This window comes from Rhinopithecus roxellana, chromosome 16 (assembly GCF_007565055.1).
Source record: "Rhinopithecus roxellana isolate Shanxi Qingling chromosome 16, ASM756505v1, whole genome shotgun sequence".
In the NCBI taxonomy this organism is placed as follows: Eukaryota; Metazoa; Chordata; class Mammalia; order Primates; family Cercopithecidae; genus Rhinopithecus; species Rhinopithecus roxellana.
In genome coordinates, this window is record NC_044564.1 from 42,055,990 (window position 1) to 42,077,304 (window position 21,315).

Below are 21,315 nucleotides of genomic sequence, written 5' to 3' on the forward strand. Positions count from 1 at the left end.
CAGGTCCCACTATTACAGGGGCTTGGGAAAGTTATTTAAATATTCCAGATAAGGCCGGGCATGGTGGCTCACGCCTGTAATCTCAGCACTTTGGGAGGCCGAGGCAGGCAGATCACGAGGTCAGGAGATTGAGACCACCATCCTGGCTAACACAGTGAAACACTGTCACTACTAAAAATACAAAAAATTAGCCGGGCATGGTGGTACGCACCTGTGGTCCCAGCTACTCGGGAGGCTGAGGCAGGAGAATCGCTTGAACCCAGGAGGTGGAGGTTGCAGTGAGCTGAGATCATGCCACTGCACTCTAGCCTGGGCAACAGAGCGAGACTCCATCTCAAAACAAAAACAAAAAACAAACAAACAAAAAAAACAACAAAAAAAGACGTTCTGAACAACAGTATGCTCACCCATCAAATGGGCCACTGCTCTGCTTATAAAGTGTGGCACAGGGTGGGTTCCCAGTAGCACTGCCTCCCATCTCTGCCAATGTCTAGCATTCCTAGGGGCAGTGGCCTTGCTAGAAGAGCCTTGTCATTTGACTGCTGAGGCCCAGTCTGGAAGCCCATAACCAACTGAGGTGGCCGTGTCAGGTCTGAAGTTGGCACTTCCCTACTTGGTAATCCCAGTGATCACATGACACAGGAAATTTGTCAAATGTGGGTAGGAACCTTCCTTCTCCAAGTTGCACCAAAGCCTTTCTTATTTCATTCCTGTGAGTTTTGGGCTGGAGAAGAGCTGCAATGCAACAGGAGAGGGGACCCAGAAGGGGAAGGTCGGTAAGAGGCTTGGGGAGGGGCAAACAGAAGTAGGAGGCCTGTTGCCTTGGGCTCCACATGCTCACCAGCCTCAGCAGACAGTGGTCCAGAGACTGCGGCAGGGCAAGGGAAGAGATGGATGGACTGGCAATGTGCCATGTTGTTTCCAAAATATTTCCTTTCTACTTCATCCCAAGTCCCTTGTTTTTCACTTAGAACCGCATGGAAGAGAGCAAAGCCTTATTTAAAACCATCATCACCTACCCCTGGTTTCTGAATTCGTCTGTGATTTTATTCTTGAACAAGAAGGATCTTTTGGAAGAGAAAATCATGTACTCTCATCTAATTAGCTATTTCCCAGAATACACAGGTAAGTGTCTATCTTGTGGACAGTATTTCTGTGTTGATCTCGTCCACCTCCTGGGCATCAGTCTAGAGTTACCACAGCAAAAAGGGTCTCCCTGGTCTGCCTAGAACAGCCTCTCTCCCTATTCCCACCTTCAGACGAAGCTCTAGTTGCACCATTGTGTGTTTTCACCGAAGCACCTCCACACATGCTTCCCTCGGTGCTGGGAATATCCTCGCCAACTCCTTTCACTGCCTCCACGTTGTTCTCCAAAACCCAGCAAAGGCCTCCCCTTTTCTGGGAGCATTTCTGGCCTCCCCTGTCCATCTGGTCTGCAGTAGGGGTGCCTCCTCCTTTCTGCTCCCTTGGCAGCCTGATCCCCGCTTGCTCTCTTGGCCACATCATGCTATGTCGTATCCTCTGCTCACTCAGCTCTCTTCCCAGTTGGCTCCGTGAGGGCAGAGACTCTGCTTGATTTATCTGTGCATTCCTCGTGCCAGTCGGAGTACCTGGTGCTTCTTATGTGTATGTTAGACTGTGGCATCCCTTTTCCCAGACACATGGCGGACTCTGAAGCTCTTTATACATAACATGTCCAAGGTAGGAGAGTCTCATGCCCTGTTGCTAATTGTTTCTGATACAGGAGATCTCAAACATTCAGTTTGACACTGATACTTAGTGGATTCATGTTTTAGCTCTCTTCTTTCCCCTTTTACTAACCATACTGGCTGTGTAGTATAGCACCCTTGAGCTTTAAAATCAGCCTGATAATGTTAGTTCCCACATTCTTCCTTTTCTCTCTCTTAGACCAGAGCTGTCTGTCCATATATGTTAGCAAGGATTACTTCTCTTCAAAAGTGGTCCAAATCAGACAGATTGGATCACTATGTTTAAACAAATCACTGTAAAGTACAATTTTTAGATACCAGAGGACATTTCAAAATATGACTATTTTATGGGTTCATGATGAGATACCATAAAAATAATGCTGCAGGTAAACTGTTCCCTAGAAATAAAGATGGATCAAAGCAGGATCTCAAATAAGAACAAGAGTACATTAAAAAAATGGTTCTTGGGGCCAGGCACAGTGGCTTACGCCTGTAATCCCAGCACTTTGGGAGGCCAAGATGGGTGGATCACCTGAGGTCAGGAGTTCAAGACCATTGTGGCCAACATGGTAAAACCCCGTCTCTGCTAAAAATACAAAATCGCTGCACGTAGTGGCACGCATCTGTAATCCCAGCTATTTGGGAGGCTGAGGAAGGAGAATTGCTTGAACCCCAAAAGTGGAGGTTGCAGTGAGCTGAGATTGCGCCACTGTACTCCAGCCTGGGCTACAGAGCAAGACTCTGTCTCAAAAAACAAACAAAAAAAAGTGGTTCTTGGGAGGACATGGTGTTAAGTCTGTGTCTTTATTCCCCTAATTGCACTTGTGACTAGGACCAAAGCAGGATGTCAAAGCTGCCAGAGACTTTATCCTGAAGCTTTACCAAGATCAGAATCCTGACAAAGAGAAAGTCATCTACTCTCACTTCACATGTGCTACAGATACAGACAATATTCGCTTTGTGTTTGCTGCTGTCAAAGACACAATTCTACAGCTAAACCTAAGGGAATTCAACCTTGTTTAAAAGCTGCTGCCCACTCCTCCCCCATAACAGAAGATGTGATTTGCAAACTCCTTGTTTTATTTGCAAGTGCTTCTGACATCTCCAGAGCCAGCCCCGTGCCAGGCACTAAGGACGTCATGCAGATCGTGGAGACAGAGATGGGTGATGGAACTTGGAAGACATTTGAATTTACCAAAATACTTTAAAAGTCCTTGCATCCCAAATTGTTTTAGTAATTATTTTCTTGACTTTTGGCTGTAAGATTTTGTGTAATTTTTTAATATGGTGTTTTCTAGAATTTTTAAAGGCCACTTTTAGTTTTAAATTTCAAGTATGTTTAAAAATAGCAATTAAAATTATGTAAGCAAGGAGCCTGTTAGTTTATAGATCATGCCTTGAAACCTCTAGAACTAATTTGGGTGACTTTTTAAAAAATGCTAATGGGTCTGAAGCTTTTTATTAAATCTTGTAATTTAGAGACATTTTTAATTGTGTTTCTCACCTCATGCTGAAGGCTGACTGCTTTAACTTGCCACCAAAGATTTTTTTTTGAACACTTAGTTCTTTTTGTGTGTTAATTTTCTAAGCCAAATTAATAGATATACAAGTATATCTAACTTAGCTTTGCCACAATTTGACCACCAGGAAGCCAAAGCTGGCATAGAGTAATGGGCTCTAGATAGCATGTATGTTGTATTGGTGAAAAATGTGTGTGTGTGTATATATACATTTTTATCCCCAATGTATATGACTAGGTCTTGTAAACGTATGAAATGGCTAAAAGCCCATACTGTTTGACAAATGTTATGTAACCCTGCCAAAGTTCTGATGGCCACCACAGATTTGCTGTTTGAATTATGTATGCTGTGCCTTTCTGAGGAGGCTAAGAATATACCATTCTGCTATTATCACTGGGTTATGTTGTGTTTCTTAGAGCTCATGGTTGACTGATTGGTTCTGTTCCTAAACAGGAAAATGCTGTGGCCTTAATAGTAACTCGGAAACTTTCTTAAGATTCCTCCTTTCAAGGCAAGTCTGTACGCATCATCGTGGCATGCTGCAGTTCCCTCAGTAGCTGGCTGGGTCAAGCAGAAGGAGAATCCTCTGGGAAGTAAGAGTGCTCCACACTAAAGGCCCAAGATGGTTTTGTGCATGTGTGCACACACGCCTGCGTGCACACACACACCATTTGGGGATGTAAGGTATGAAGTGTCTATCTCAAATGAGTCTATGAAATGCACCTCGGTTGGCTAACATCCGTTATGGAACCATGCGTCCCCATTCTGTGGGAACAATTCCAAGTGCTGAAAAAGACAAATTATTCTGATATGTAGCGATTCTACAATAGCAACATCTAACTTTAAAAAAATGAATCCTTACTCAAGAGATCAATGCAGTAACAACAGCTTTTGTGGAAGTTCACAGATTGATGTTAAAATTTATCTAGAACAGTAAAGGTCCAGAAATAGCTGAGACAATTTTGCACTAGAACAGAGAGAGGGGAGTGGAGGTCTTTAGGATATCTAGAAGCACAAACAAAATACAAGACAATCTCCCTCCCCACCCATGATGGGCTAAAGGCTATGGACTGGGTTTCGCTAGCCAATTAACATAAAAAGGGTTCAACAGAATCCAGTAATCAGGGAAATTAAACAATGAAGAATTCCATTTCTTATTTCAAGCACTTTCTAGCATTGAGTTTTTGTTAATTTATAGTTGGCTGACCACTTAAAGCATACAAGAAAATGATGGCTTTCCATATTCTAGTTGTAGGAGGGCTGTTAAATAAGTCATTCAAAGGGTGGTAACAATATTTTCTTAAGGCATGGAAAGGCTAGACACTCAATATCAGAGGTGAATTACCTCTGCCAATGTTGATTCTGCCAGTAGAAAATTCCCTCCTGGCCCTTCATTCAATATACTCATTACTTACTGGGGAAATGAGTCATGCGGAGTTTTCTAAGGTTAAGAGGCAGAATGTCGGTGGTTAAGAATTCATTAGGTTGAGACCATCCTGGCCAACACGGTGAAACCCCATCTCTACTAAAAATAAAAAATACAAAAATTAGCTGGGTGTGGTGGTGCGCACCTGTAGTCCCAGCGACTCAGGAGGCTGAGGCAGGAAAATCGCTTGAACCTGGGAGGTGGAGGTTGCAGTGAGCCAAGACTGTGCCACTGCACTCCAGCCTGGTGACAGAGCAAGACTCTGTCTCAAAAAAAAAAAAAAAAAAAAAAAGATTTCACTAGGTACTATACCATACCACCCCCAAGCTTTTAGTCAGCAATGATCATGCAGGGCTGGAATGTCGCCTGCTTTGACTGAAAAATCAGGACCTTGGACAATCTGTTATTCACATTTATTTAAGCCCCAAAGAAAGAGGGTGGAGTTTATATAGGCAAGGGAAAGCTATTGATAATGTTTCCAGTTCTATCAAAAAACTAAAAACAGAAGCAGACCAAAGATCAGAAATCTTTATTTGACAAAGGTATACATGGTGAAAATGGGTAGTCATCTTACCATGCAATCCAAATCTACCAATACCAAGAAATGATTATTGTTAAGAAAGTCATTAGTGAGCATGGCCAACCAATTTTTAGAGAGAGGAATAAAAGAATAAGATTAGTTTCAAAAGGAAGAACTTCACTGTAAGCATGTGTGTTTATAAATTATCTTAGAATACACAAAACCAAGGTAGAGACCGCGCCACAGGCAACTGAGCCAAGCACACATAAAAGAGGAATGAGGAACAGAAAAGTGTAGGAAATCCTGCAGCGATGCAGAAATAGATATTTTTAAAACGATCATAACCAATGACCATATTTTCATCAAAGAATAAACATTCCAAAGCAGCACAGGCTATTTGATCAATTAAAAAAACTAGCAAGAGAAAATATTTTTAAAGTGCACCTTTCCTGAAAAATTCATTTTTGTATGTAATACACAGTCACATACAGAGATCATTATTTTTAAAAGTCTGTAACAATCTATCTGACCTTGTAACAAGTCCCAGATACCATTCCTAATAGTTTGTGAGTGTGGCTATTAAATCATTGATATTGAAAATATTTCAGTGTAATCTATGCTACATTATTACTTGAATGTTTTTCAGCCCGAGAATTGGGAACTTTTGAGTAACGAATTGAACACCGGAGGTACGATGGCATAACAGGAAATGTTGGGATTTTCCAACATGTTCTACTTTAATTATACTTCTGATTATTAGATATCTCATTATACCAATCTCACAGGGTTTCTTGTTACAAGGACTTCATTAGAAGGAGCACATTATTGAGGTATCAGAGTAACACTAAATGAATAGTTCAATGACTGACAGGGATTTTCTATCATCACAGTGTGATATCTATCATCATAGCAGGTGTTAAACGATAATTTGTATTTGTATAAAGTAATAAAAACTTTAAAAATATACCCATAGCAGCCTAAAAAAATTGAAGTTATATTTCTTGTATAGCTTTTTGGGTAACCAAAAATTTTTTTTTGAAAATGCCATAATGCTTTAAAAAAAGAACTAATCTGTAATTCTAAAGTAAAAAATTTTTTAAATGACATGGAAAAATTTACTTTACAAAAGAGGAAATATAAAGTAGAAAAAGGTTTCAATAAAAGAAACATGAGTAAGGTTTGTAGTAGAGTAGGATTCTGTATCTTCTCAATGTGCTGGCTTTGCTTTTCGGATAGTCCTGAAACAAATACTACTTTAGACCAATTGTGACAGTGGGAGAAAAGTTTGCTCTAACAGCCGGAGTGGCCAAAAATTGACAGTACAGATTACAAGAATCGCAATTTTAACCGACGAATCCTAGCTTGATTAGGTTGCCATTAATGATAAGGTGTAACTTCAAAAGTATATTTCAAAGGACTAAGCAGGAGAGTGAATGGGTTTCCTTTTAGAGTTGTGCTATACTGAATAGCACCAAAGAAAATCAGATTGACTAAGTCTGTATTGAGTCCTGCATATGGAATGTGAGTTATTTACCTTTTCTACTTGGATCTTAAAGCAATGAGGAAATCCACGGTTTTTAGTAAAAAGGCATTGATATTTGCATAGTGAATATTTTGGCCCTACCAGAATGTGCCCTATATATTAGCTCCCAATTTTTAAAGGCCTTTGCCACCTGTATGGTCAATCAGCCAAAAGGCAGATGGTGCAAATTCAACGGACTCCAAAGGACAATGTCTGTCCCCAGTTCTATGATAGTAAAATGCTTAGTGGTAAAGAGGTTAAAGTACATCTAGGTAAACAAAAGACTGCTGTGGCCTTTTGTGGGTGCTGTTTGTGGATCTGATTTTTCTATGCTTTTTCTGGTTCCACTGGATCATATGAGGTGCCTGATACATAGCAGAGAAGAAAAATATTTCAGAAACCAAACAAGAGTGATTCCATCTTCTCACTCAAAAGAGAAAGTGCTGAGCCTCTCTAGACTTCCTGAGCTGTGGATCTGCTGCTCCTTATCTAAGGTCAGGCTCCACACAATCCAGACTCTTCCAACAGTCACTGGATGGCCCATGCCTCCTGCAGAGTCTTTCAAGCTTTCTTTTTTTCAATTGCATTTCATAATAGGAAACACTTTATCTTGTGACCCCGTATACACAGTAAATAGAAGATTTTGCTGAAACAGGAACCAATACTTAACCATTTTACATGCTCTACTGTTCCTCTATTTTTTATTTCACTTTTAAAATATACTGGTCTTGAGCTGTTAAGTTGATTTCATGACCCACTAATGAGTTAGGACTTAGTGTGGAAAAACAGCATCCCTGAGGATTTGGGTTGATCCTGACAAAAGGTAACAAGCAATAGCCCTGGAACCCGAAAAGATTTCTCTGAACTGTGTTGGCCGAGCCACCAAAGCATCCACTGTCAATATATTTGGCACATCCTTTGAGCTTCTACAGGCAAACTAATCAAGTATATTGTCCTAATCTTTTTAATACAGGGGCCTACGTGAAGGGGCACTTGACATAGCCTGAGGGATCAACGAATACTGGCAAGTGATAACTGGATAATTTAGGTGCAGGAAATTCAGTACTTGTGTAGAGTTCTTTTAATTTAATCTTACTTTTTACCAGACAGTAATACGATGCTACTATGTGGGATGTTTCTATGAGATGAGCTAGGTGCATAGATACTCACTGGAACAATATTACTGCTATTACCATCAGAAGAAATGAGAGAGATAATCTATGATAGAAAAGATCATGTAAGTCTAACAAAGATTTATTCATTTGGAGGCCACAGGATAGTTGCCTCCAAATGGATTAGGATTGTGGAGGAGAGGGGTAGGTAAGAACTGCCTACAGGTGGTAATGATTATTTAGGGTCCAGATAACAACTCAGCCACACTAAACTGACCTTGGGATTTTTGCAAACAGTAGAGGAAAAGCAGCAAATATATACACTCTAAAAGGGAAGACACTGGAGAAATGTATGTGCCTTTTGGCTCAGAGAGTATTTTCTAAATGTGAAGAAATCAAAGTCGCTCTTTCTAATGATTATGATTTTCTGGTGGAGAGTTGGCAGGGAACTCTGTCTTGGTCCTTGCATAATTATCATAGACCAGAAGACATGCTATGCTGGAATTAAGGGCCTAGTAATAGAGTTAGCAAATAATACATGGAAGGGGCACAAGACTGAACACCTCATTCCATAGCCACCACCAAACAACTTAGACAAGCTTAAATTTCTCCAGCAGAGAGCCATTTATTGTAGTTTAATTTAGGGCAGATGGTTTTTAAATACAAGAAGATTCTATATTCTAACCTTCAAGAAAAATGGGCTATAGAATCAAACAAAAACTAAATTGTAAAATGTGATACTAAAAACACTGACTCGTTATCTAGTGATCTGATGTTCTTAGTGTTTTTGTTTAGATGAAGACAATCTTCTAAAACAAATAATACGACGTAGCTCTTGAAACTGTGGGTCCCTCTAGAGACCAGGAAGCGATGGGAGGAGGTGATGTGTAAACGAGTGGCAGGGAAAGAAGAGATATTTCATGGTTCTTATGGCAAGGGAACAAGAAAGACAGGCACTATCCTTTCTATGTGGACTAGTTACAAGACCCACTCCTGCTGGCTGCCAGAGGACACCAGAAGAATTTCTATGTTTACTATTTATGTAAGGCTTTTCTGCTTCACGACACTACACCCAGGGAGGCAGGGGGCTGTAATTTTTCTGAGACTGGTGAAATCGTAACACTGGAATGGGTAATAAAGTATTTTGTTTTGGATGAGGACAATTTGATAATGCAAGCTCTCTGACTACCTCTACTCTTAGGTTTAATTCTGACAAAAGCAAAACTGGAGGAGCAAATACGCAGAGAAAATATGCACTTTTTTTTTTTTTAAAACAAAGGTCAACATGGAAACACACTTTCATGTGGTTTGAAATGTGTGGTTTGATTCAATTTAAGTTCAGCAAAGCAAAAAGCATTTTGGGAGAAACTACTGAGAATAAACAATGTGTTTTAGTACTCAGAGAGAAATCAGAAGCATTTAGTAGATTTGGTCAGCAAGAAATAACAATTACAATATAGCATGCTGTTTATTTTAGCTTTTACAACAAAGCAAGGGTTTTAGGAGCCCGAGAAGAATTTCACAACCATTGACTATACAGAGTCTTCAATTCCACAAACAGTTTATAACAACTCGGTGGCACATACAACATGCATCGAATACTCTGTATTATTCAGTATCTAAACAGGGTCCTGCGTCATTCTCTTCATAGTTCACAATCATACTTTCATTCCCTTTTACCTGAAACAGTCCATTAATATTAAGGTGCAAAGATCTTGGACAAAAACCAAGAAAGAAAACCTCATGTCCTTATTTTTACTATGTATAGCTGATGATTTCTGTGATGAGCTGTAAATTTAGAAGAGTGACTCTCATTTGAATAACTGTAGAGAAAGCAAACCAGAAATTCTCAATCTGCTGGCAACAGGACAGCTTATTGGGCTAGATTTTCGGGTACATACACTTACTTATGAGAAGGACTGTCTGTTGGAAGCATAATTCGCTGTATCTAAGATGTTGGGAATTTTGTATATTCCATGTTAACAGTGAATGGAAAGTAGGCATTGTTAAGGCTTTAGATATTCTCCTTTGATATTAGCAGTCTATTAAAAACATGACTTGGATAAACCAAGTAGATCTCATGAAATACACTTGAGGAAATGTTTCGAAGTCCCTAAAGTTCTCAGAGACTTCCTTTTTTGAGTAGCATACTCATTTCTTTAAGTTTTCTTAAGGGGAGGCTTCAATCTATGTTATAAATTGTATTTTAAAAGATTGTTTTTAATAATCATGCTATGCATTTTAAGTATAATTCAAATCTATCCTTTATATTAAAAATAAGGAAAATAATATCAAAATATTTGTCTATAAAAAGAACTTCATGATTCTGAAGAAACCACCACCGAAGTTCTCTTGATACCACTGAGGCAATGTTTGATTTGATTGTTTACCCATCACTCAGGGAGTCTGAAGTAAGCATGATGGAAATTCAAAATGTGAACTAGAAACATTAAACTTGGCTCCATGTGGAGATGAATTATGGGCAGCCTCTCCAGCATTACAGAGAAAAACTTGGAGCAAATATTTAAGATTCATGATTTTTTCTTCTTTTACAAAATAATTATAAATAGATGCATGATTCAAGTTAGAAAACCAGGTAATTGCTGAAGAATTGAAATATTTTAATCACATAGCTGTTTTACCTGATTCTGTTGTTTTTTGTTTTTTTTTTTAGCATCCAGAATACAGGGTACTTGAAATTATTTCTGTCATATGCTTCCCAAACAGGTTTTGGAAGGTATAGTCTAAGAGCTGTAATTCCTTATTGCTGTGTGTCTTCAGGCAGTGTTCTCTGTCAGAGGCTTGGAGAAGGTTCTCTTGCTTCTTCTAGTTTTGTAAGGATCCACTGCGGTGGGAAAATAAAGGAACATTTGCTTACGTCAGTGAACTTGCAGTGAAACAAAATGTAATGAATGGAGACCTAGAAGTTAGCTTTATAGTTTAGTTAGGTACATACTGACCGCCAATACATAAAATTCATCCTGCAAAAGAGATCATTCACTTCAATGGCCCAGATGACTCAGGGACAGTGGTACTTGGTTTAATAGTAGGAATGCGGTTTTTCTAAGGTCTTTGGATATTCATCTTCAGAATAAGTGAAATGAGCCAGCCTGAGAGAAAAAAATTCCTTCCCATCCATGCTGATTTTGTATCATGAACTTCCATGAATCCAGATATAGGATTCTACTAATGGAGTAGAAATAAGTATATAATTCCAGAGAGGGTAGCAGAAGCGACATTCTTGAGCATTTTAGGTGCTCTTACAATATATTTTCTATTCTAAAATAATTTGAAATAAAAATAAAATGTAAATGTAATACACAACCTTTCTACCAGTAATGTCTATTATTATTGTGTATGGATGACAGATCAAGGCCATGGAGGTGATACAGGGTTTATTCTAATATACAAATATTTCACAGAGATGTTTGTGCCTCTTTAACTTAAGAAGAGCCTAGGTTCCTGAGCAACATGGCCAAATAGGAACAGCTCCAGCCTCCAGCTTCCAGTGCGAGTGACACAGAAGATGGGTGATTTCTGCATTTTCAATTGAGGTACTGGGTTGATCTCACTGGGGAGTGCCGGACAATCAGTGCTGGTCAGCTGGTGCAGCCCGACCAGTGAGAGCTGAAGCAGGGAAAGGCATCGCCTCACCTGGGAAGCGCAAGGGGGAAGGGAATCCCTTTTCCTAGCCGGGAAACTGAGACACAACACCTGGAAAATCGGGTAACTCCCAACCTAATACTGCACTTTACCAAGGGTCTTAGCAAACGGCACACCAGGAGATTATATCCCACACCTGACCCAGAGGGTCCCACGCCCACGGAGCCTCCCTCATTGCTAGCACAGCAGTCTGAGATCGAACTGCAAGGTGGCAGCAAGGCTGGGGGAGGGGCACCCGCCATTGCTGAGGCTTAAGTAGATAAAGCTGCGGGAAGCTCAAACTGGGTGGAGCCTACCGCAGCTCAAGGAGGCCTGCCTGCCTCTGAAGATGACTCCTCTGGGAACAGGGCATAGCTAAACAAAAAGCAGCAGAAACCTCTGCAGATGTAAATGACCCTGTCTGACAGCTTTGAAGAGAGCAGTGGGTCTCCCAGCACGGAGATTGAGATATGAGAACGGACAGACTGCCTGCTCAAGGGTCCCTGACCCGTGAGTAGCCTAACCAGGAGACATCCCCCACTAGGTGCACACCGACACCTCACACGGCTGGGCACATCTCTGAAACAAAGTTTCCCGAGCAAGAATCCCACAGCAACACTCGCTATTCAGCAACATTCTATCTTCTGCAGCCTCCACTGCTGATACCCAGGCAAACAGGGTCTGGAGTGGACCTCAAGCAAGCTCCAACAGCTCCAACAGGGTCCTGACTGTTAGAAGGAAAACTAACAAACAGAAAGGACACCCACACCAAAACCCCATCAGTACGTCACCAGCATCAAAGACCAAAGGCAGATAAAACCACAAAGATGGGGAAAACGCAGGGCAGAAAAGCTGGAAATTCAAAAAATCAGAGCACATCTCCCCCTCCAAAGGAACGCAGCTCATCGCCAGCAAAGCTGGACGGAGAATGACTTTGACAAGTTGAAAGAAGAAGTCTTCAGTTGATCAAACTTCTCAGAGCTAAAGGAGGAACTACGTAACAAGCGCAAAGAAGGAAAAAATGTTAAGGGCAGTCAGAAAGGTCGGGTTACACACAAAGGGTAGCCCATCAGACTAACAGCAGATCTCTCGGCAGAAACTCTCCAAGCCAGAAGAGAGTGGGGGCCAATATTCAACATTCTTAAAGAAAAGAATCTTCAACCCAGAATTTCATATCCAGCCAAACTAAGTTGCATAAGTGAAGGAGAAATAAAATCCTTTACAGACAAGCAAATGCTTAGAGATTTTGTCACTACCAGGCCTGCCCTTCAAGAGACCCTGAAGGAAGCACTAAACATGGAAAGGAACAACCAGTACCAGCCATTGCAAAAACATGCCAAAATGTAAAGACCATCGATGCTAGGAAAAAACTACATCAACTAGCGAGCAAAATAACCAGCTAATATCACAGTGACAGGATCAAGTTCACACATAACAATATTAACCTTAAATGTAAATGGACTAAATGGTCCAATTAAAAGATACAGACTGGCAAATTGATAGAGTCAAGACCCATCAGTTTGCTGGATTCAGGAGACCCATCTCACATGCAGAGACACACACAGGCTCAAAATAAAGGGATGGAGGAAGATCTACCAAGCAAATGGAAAACAAAAAAAAGCAGGGGTTGCAATCCTAGTCTCTGATAAAACAGACTTTAAACCATCAAAGATCAAAAGAGACAAAGAAGGCCATTACATAATGGTAAAGGGATCAATTCAACAGGAAGAGCTAACTATCCTAAATATATATGCACCCAATACAGGAGCACCCAGATTCATAAAGCAAGTCCTTAGAGACTTACAAAGAGACTTAGACTCCCATACAATAATAATGGGAGACTTTAACACCCCACTGTCAACATTAGACAAATCAGCGAGACAAAGTTAACAAGGATATCCAGGAATTGACCTCAACTCTGCACCAAGTGGACCTAATAGACATCTACAGAACTCTCCACCCCAAATCAACAGAATATACATTCTTCTCAGCACCACATCGCACTTATTCCAAAATTGACCACATAGTTGGAAGTAAAGCACTCCTCAGCAAATGTAAAAGAACAGAAATTAGAACAAACTATCTCAGACCAGAGTGCAATCAAACTAGAACTCAGGACTAAGAAACTCAATCAAAACTGCTCAACTACATGGAAACTGAACAACCTGCTCCTGAATGACTACTGGGTACATAATGAAATGAAGGCAGAAATAAAGATGTTCTTTGAAATCCATGAGAACAAAGATACAACATACCAGAATCTCTGGGACACATTTAAAGCAGTGTGTAGAGGGAAATTTATAGCACTAAATGCCCACAAGAGAAAGCTGGAAAAATCTAAAATTGACACCCTAACATCACAATTAAAAGAACTAGAGAAGCAAGAGCAAACACATTCAAAAGCTAGCAGAAGGCAAGAAATAACTAAGATCAGAGCAGAACTGAAGGAGATAGAGACACAAAAAACCCTCCAAAAAAAATTAATGAATCTAGGAGCTGGTTTTTTGAAAAGATCAACAAAATTGATAGACCACTAGCAAGACTAATAAAGAAGAAAAGAGAGAAGAATCAAATAGACACAATAAAAAATGATAAAGGGGATATCATCACCAACCCCCACAGAAATACAAGCTACCATCAGAGAATACTATAAACACCTCTAGGCAAATAAACTAGAAAACCTAGAAGAAATGCATAATTTCCTGGACACTTACACTCTCCCAAGACTAAACCAGGAAGAAGTTGAATCCCTGAACAGACCAATAGCAGGCTCTCAAATTGAGGCAATAATTAATAGCCTACCAACCAAAAAAAGTCCAGGACCAGACGGATTCACAGCCGAATTCTACCAGAGGTACAAGGAGGAGCTGGTGCCATTCCTTCTGAAACTATTCCAATCAATAGAAAAAGAGGGAATCCTCCCTAACTCATTTTATGAGGCCAACATCATCCTGATACCAAAGCCTGGCAGAGACACAACCAAAAATAGAAAATTTTAGACCATATCCCTGATGAACATCAATGCAAAAATCCTCAATAAAATACTGGCAAACGGAATCCAGCAGCACATCAAAAAGCTTATCCACCATGATCAAGTGGGCTTCATCCCTGGGATGCAAGGCTGGTTCAACATTCACAAATCAATAAACGTAATCCAGCATATAAACAGAACCAAAGACAAAAACCACATGATTATCTCAATAGATGCAGATAAGACCTCTGACAAAATTCAACAGCCCTTCACGCTAAAAACTCTCAATAAATTCGGTATTGATGGAACGTATCTCAAAATAGTAAGAGCTATTTATGACAAACCCACAGCCAATATTATACTGAATGGACAAAAACTGGAAGCATTCCCTTTGAAAACTGGCACAAGACAGGGATGCCCTCTCTCACCACTCCTATTCAACATAGTGTTGGAAGTTCTGGCTAGGGCAATCAGGCAAGAGAAAGAAAGGGCATTCAGTTGACTTCTTCTTTTCCTAACTGAATGCCCTTTCTTTCTCTTGCCTGAAGAAGTCAATTTTTCCCTGTTTGCAGATGACATGATTGTATATTTAGAAAACCCCATTGTCTCAGCCCAAAATCTCCTTAAGCTGATAAGCAACTTCAGTGAAGTTTCAGGATACAAAATTAATGTGCAAAAATCACAAGCATTCTTATACACCAGTAACAGACAGAGAGCCAAATCATGAATGAACTCCCATTCACAAAAGCTTCAAAGAATAAAATACCTAGGAATCCAACTTACAAGGGATATAAAGGACCTCTTCAAGGAGAACTACAAACCACTGCTCAGTGAAATAAAAGAGGACACAAACAAATGGAAGAACATACCATGCTCATGGATAGGAAGAATCAATATTGTGAAAATGGCCATACTGCCCAAGGTAATTTATAGATTCAATGCCATCCCCATTAAGCTACCAATGACTTTCTTCACAGAATTGGAAAAAAACTGCTTTAAAGTTCATACGGAACCAAAAAAGAGTCTGCATTGCCAAGACAATCCTAAGCCAAAAGAACAAAGCTGGAGGCATCACGCTACCTGACTTCAAACTATACTACAAGGCTACAGTAGCCAAAACAGCATAGTACTAGTACCAAAACAGAGATACAGACAATGGAACAGAACACAGCCCTCAGAAATAATACCACACATCTACAGCCATCTGATCTTTGACAAACCTGACAAAAACAAGAAATGGGGAAAGGATTCCCTATTTAATAAATGGTGCTGGGAAAATTGGCTAGCCATAAGTAGAAAGCTGAAGCTGGATCTTTTCCTTACTCCTTATACAAAAATTAATTCAAGATGGATTAGAGACTTAAATGTTAGACCTAATACCATAAAAACCCTAGAAGAAAACCTAGGTAATACCATTCAGGACATAGGCATGGGCAAGGACTTCATGTCTAAAACCCAAAAGCACCAGCAACAAAAGCCAAAATGACAAATGGGATTTAATTAAACTAAAGAGCTTCTGCACAGCAAAAGAAACTACCATCAGAGTGAACAGGCAACCTACAGAATGGGAGAAAATTTTTGCAATCTACTCATCTGACAAAGGGCTAATATCCAGAACCTACAAAGAACTCAAACAAATTTACAAGAAAAAAACAAATGACCCCATTAAAAAGTGGGCAAAGGATATGAACAGACATTTCTCAAGACATTCATACAGCCAACAGACACATGAAGAAATGCTCATCATCACTGGCCATCAGAGAAATGCAAATCAAAACCACAATGAGATACCATCTCACACCAGTTAGAATGGCAATCATTAAAATGTCAGAAATAACAGGTGCTGGAGAGGATGTGAAGAAATAGGAACACTTTTACACTGTTGGTGGGATTGTAAACTAGTTCAACCATTGTGGAAAACAGTATGGCCATTCCTCAAGGATCTAGAACTAGAAATACCATATGACCCAGCCATCCCATTACTGGGTATATACCCAAAGGATTATAAATCATGCTGCTATAAAGACACATGCACACGTATGTTTACTGCAGTACTATTCACAACAGCAAAGACTTGGAATCAACCCAAATGTCCATCAATGACAGACTGGATTAAGAAAATGTGGTACGGCCGGGCGCGGTGGCTCAAGCCTGTAATCCCAGCACTTTGGGAGGCCGAGACGGGTGGATCACGAGGTCAGGAGATCGAGACCATCCTGGTCTACACGGTGAAACCCCGTCTCTACTAAAAAATACAAAAAACTAGCTGGGCGAGATGGTGGGCGCCTGTAGTCCCAGCTACTCGGGAGGCTGAGGCAGGAGAATGGCGGGAACCCAGGAGGCGGAGCTTACAGTGAGCTGAGATCGCACCACTGCACTCCAGCCTGGGCTACAGAGCGAGACTCCGTCTCAAAAAAAAAAAAAAAAAAAAAAAGAAAATGTGGTACATATACACCATGGAATACTATGCAGCCATAAAAAAGGATGAGTTCGTGTCCTTTGTAGGGACACGGACGCAGCTGGAAACCATCATTCTCAGCAAACTATCACAAGAACAGAAAACCAAACACCGCATGTTCTCACTCATAGGTGGTAATTGAACAATGAGATCACTTGGACATGGGAAGGGGAACATCACACACCGGGGCCTATTGTGGGGAGGGGGGAGGGATGGCTTTGGGAGTTATACCTGATGTAAATGACGAGTTGATGGGTGCTGACGAGTTGATGGGTGCAGCACACCAACATGGCACATGCATACATATGTAACAAACCTGCACATTGTGCACATGTACCCTAGAACTGAAAGTAAAATTAAAAAAAAAAAAAACTGATTTAAGCCCCCCCACCCCCGCCAAAAAAGAAGAGCCTAGTTAGAATAGCCCTAAGATAGGGAAAGATAACTGAATCCAGTAGCCTTCTCTGGATGTCCAAGATTCTATAGTCAGGAAGGACAGAATCAGTATTCAAACTTGGATTTTCTGTCGGGCTTGGCTCCCTTTGGTCTGTGTCATGCTATGGCAACTTTTTAAAAAATCACGGTAGCTATGCAGTAGAAAAATCAACAATGTGGGGTTATACTTTTCTGCTGGAGCTGATGGATTTACACTAAAAATAATTTGTGTTTGTTGACTTTTTTAATTAAAAAATTATAGTTAGCATTTAAAGTAAGATGGAGCATTCTGGTTTGAAAAGCAAGTAGGTATGCTGAATTGAATCCAGTAAAAAAAAAAAAAAAAAAAGGCTGGGGAAAATATCTGGTTACATATACTAAAACCTGTCAAAACACAAAAGCAAAACAAACAAAAACTCCGAAACAAAATGTATCTACCTTAAAAAATAGTGCACTTACATGGTTTTGGAGTGAGCAGCTCCTATCTTTTTAAATAAAAGATTTATTATATTTACCCTGGCATCCTCCGGGGTCTTGAAGTTAATTATTTTTCCAAACTCTCTGGCATGAAATACAGACTTCACTCGTTCCTATAAACAGAATACATAAATTCATTAAAAAGAAAATCTGGTTGTAAAAATCCATAAAGAAATGCCACAGGCCAGGCACGGTGGCTCACACCTGTAATCCCAGCACTTTGGGAGGCTGAGGTGGGCAGATCATGAGGTCAGGAGATCGAGATCATCCCGGCTAACACGGTGAAACCCTGTCTCTACTAAAGATACAAAAAATTAGCCGGGCGAGGTGGCGGGCGCCTGTAGTCCCAGCTACTGGGGAGACTGAGGCAGGAGAAAGGCGTGAACCCAGGAGGCAGAGCTTGCAGTGAGCTGGTATCGCGCCACTGCACTCCAGCCTGGGCGACAGAGTGAGACTGCATCTCAAAAAAAAGAAAGAAATGCCACAAAGCTTTATTACTGCATGCCTAAAGTATTCATCTACACAAATCATGCACTTTAAAAAAGACAAGAATGAAGAACCAAGAAGAATCAAAACCAATAGAAAAAAAGACTACATTCTATTAATAACACAACCATTATCACTAAACCTAAGTTAAAAAGCTTAAGGTGATATTTCAATTGCTAAAGCCATAAAGGGTTGACATAAAGGATGGGAAGGAGGTAAGTCGGGGAGTAGTGCCACTGTTATTCCTTTCCAAACAATTTCTTACACAGTTGTTATCTGGCCACAGAATCATGAGTGAATCCAGCTTAAAAATATACACACATGCGTGTGTATGCATACATACGTAAACACATATGTTGTATGTGTGCATGTATGTACTTCTGCCATTTTAATCCAGTCATACAGTAAGAATACAGTTTAGAATCAAAGAGATCAGGTCGGGCCCTAGATGATTTTCCTCCACTGTTTATGCTCCATTGGTATTAGATTTAGTATTGGTAGTGGGGGATGGGGACTGTCTCAGAGCAGATATTACGCATTTCAGGGACAAACAGAAGTGAAACTATTGAGGACAAGGATGATGTTTTCCTCTGTATGTATGGGTAAGGTCATAGGGAGGCAAAGTGAGGGTTTTACTAGTCTAACATCTTCTATAAGTAACTCAACTATCCATGCAAATATGGACACTAGAAGAAATTAGCTTCTTCTAATTAAAAAAAAAGGATAAGGCTGGGCGCAGTGGCTCATGTCTATAATCACAGCACTTTGGGAGGCTGAGGCAGGCAGATCACTTGGGCCCAGGAATTCAAGACCAGACTGGCCAACCTGGTGAAACACCATCTGTACTAAAAATATAAAAATTAGTCTGGCATGGTGGCACATGCCTGTAGTCCCAGCTACTCAGGAGGCTGAGGCAGGAGAATCGCTTGAATTCGGGAGGTGGAGGTTGCAGTGAGCCAAGAGCGCCACTGTGCTCCAGCCTGGGCGACAGGGCAAGGGACTGTCTCAAAAAACAGAATGATTGCAGAACTGTAGATATGAGGTCTCATGAAGAGGTGGAAGGGGAAGAAATCAAAGAGATAAGATAAAGTATTAATGTTAAAAAGGGAAAAATAAAAAGCCAGGAAAGCAATATGGACTGGAGTACAGGCTAATAGCCACTACCCATTATTTCATATGTGGGAAGGTGGGGTTCTGTTACTGAACATACAACGAGGGCCCAGGAATGTTATTGTCAGTGCAATAGCACAGAAAGCACAGTTTTTCTTGGCTTAGTTTTTTTTTTTTTCTTTAAGCCTGGGTAAGACAGCAGATATTAAAGGAAAACCATACCAAGAGAAGGTGACATCTATAAAAGAGGTAGAGCATTGTACAAATAAAAAAGACGATTTCAAAGCATTATTTTCAGTTCCAAGTTTTCAACAAAGAAATCTATTCAACATACCTTTGCTTCAATGCGCAATCTTCTCCCATGAACAATGAATGGCTCTTTGGTAAACTCATCAAAGCTATACTGCCACTCACACGTGAGCTGTCCAAATGTTCCCTTTGTTACAAACAATACACCACTGCAAAAACAAAAACAAAAAAAACAGAATTCACTTTAAAATTGAGGCACTTATAGCCGATAAAAACAGGATACGAATGAATCTCAAGTGCAAATGCAATATTCATCAACATAGACTATATTCTATATTCTTAATGAATTTAAAAGAACTGAGGGGCTGGGCGCACAGGCTCATGCCTGTAATCCCAGCACTTTGGGAGGCTGAGGCGGACAAATCACAATGTCAGGAGATCGAGACCAGCCTGGCTAACACGGTGAAACCCCGTCTCTACCAAAAATACAAAAAATTAGCCGGGCACGGTGGCGGGAGCCTGTAGTCCCAGCTACTCGGGAGGCTGAGGCAAGAGAATGGAGAACGGCGTGAACCCAGGAGGCAGAGCTTGCAGTGAGCTGAGATCGCACCACTGCACTTGAGCCTGGGCGACAGAGAAAGACTCTGCCTCAAAAAAAAAAAAAAAAAAAAAAAAAAAGTAAAATAAAAAAATAAAAATAAAAAGAACTGAAACCATAAAGTGTGTTCTCGGATCCTAACAGAACTAAACTAGAAACCAAAACAAAAAGATAACAATAGCATTTACAAACGCTTAAAAGTAATGCTTCCAAATAATCCAGGGGTCAAAGAATCTCAAAAGAAATTAGAAAATATTTTGAACAGAATGAGAATGAAAATACAACATAAAATTTGTGGGATGCAGCTCACATAATGCTCAATGGGAAATTTATAGCACAACATATTTAGAAAAACTGAAGCACTTATAAAATCAAATATGTAAGGCATGTCATAAGAAACAGGATACATTTACAGAACCAATTATCAGCCAGTATTTAGAGAAACTTTCATATAATTAATGCATAAGAATAAACACTTTCATTTCTAAGGCTCCATGTAACGTATTTCCCAACTACATCAGAAAGAAGCTTTTCTAACCATGTTGAACAGAATCATCATACTGAGGGCCTTGGGATGTTCACAAGTAAAATCAAGTCCCATTACTGCCAATTTTAGAGGAAGACTTCAAAAAGCATCATTCTAATTTTTAAATAAATTCTTGTTTTCCCATTTTGAAGAAAGAAACCAAGAAACGAAAATACCTTCTGTCTATAAGAAGTCTATTTAATCCCTCCTTCAAATGTCTTTCTTCTTAGTTTTTCTTTCTGATTGAAACATCAGTAGTAGGTGCAACCAGAGGTTTCTATTAGATTGAGTTAAAGAAACATCTGGCTCCTGGCTAGGATGGAAAAGGAGAAAGCTAGCCAGGATTTATCTCTCTCACTTCCATCTTCTGTCCCTGTTCCCCTCCTTTACCAATCCTGGATTACAGGAGCTGATGGAGCAAACCCAGTGGTGCTCCAGGACATCTCCAACCATGTGAAAAATCACAGACAACTGGCCAATGTAGTAGCTATTCCCAGTCCTCATTCAAAGATCCTTTTATCCTCAAACCCGAAACTTGGAAAGGGAATCCCAAG

The 21,315-nt window shown here is 40.2% G+C and overlaps 2 protein-coding genes across 2 annotated transcripts in view; one reads left to right on the forward strand and one right to left on the reverse strand.

Annotated features, from left to right (window-relative positions):
* Window positions 1–3,619, forward strand: part of GNA14 (G protein subunit alpha 14) — a 223,004-nt gene extending 219,385 nt beyond the window's left edge. Inside the window, exons 6-7 of the mRNA XM_010364457.2 lie at window positions 972–1,125; window positions 2,542–3,619. Coding sequence (XP_010362759.1) covers window positions 972–1,125; window positions 2,542–2,732 — 345 coding nt within the window. The 3' untranslated portion in view covers window positions 2,733–3,619. The remainder of the gene's footprint in view (window positions 1–971; window positions 1,126–2,541) is intronic.
* A 1,550-nt stretch (window positions 3,620–5,169) lies between these two features.
* Window positions 5,170–21,315, reverse strand: part of VPS13A (vacuolar protein sorting 13 homolog A) — a 257,283-nt gene continuing 241,137 nt past the window's right edge. Inside the window, 3 exon segments of the mRNA XM_030919695.1 lie at window positions 5,170–10,654; window positions 17,831–17,905; window positions 19,723–19,846. Of these exon segments, the coding sequence (XP_030775555.1) occupies window positions 10,604–10,654; window positions 17,831–17,905; window positions 19,723–19,846 (250 nt within the window). The 3' untranslated portion in view covers window positions 5,170–10,603.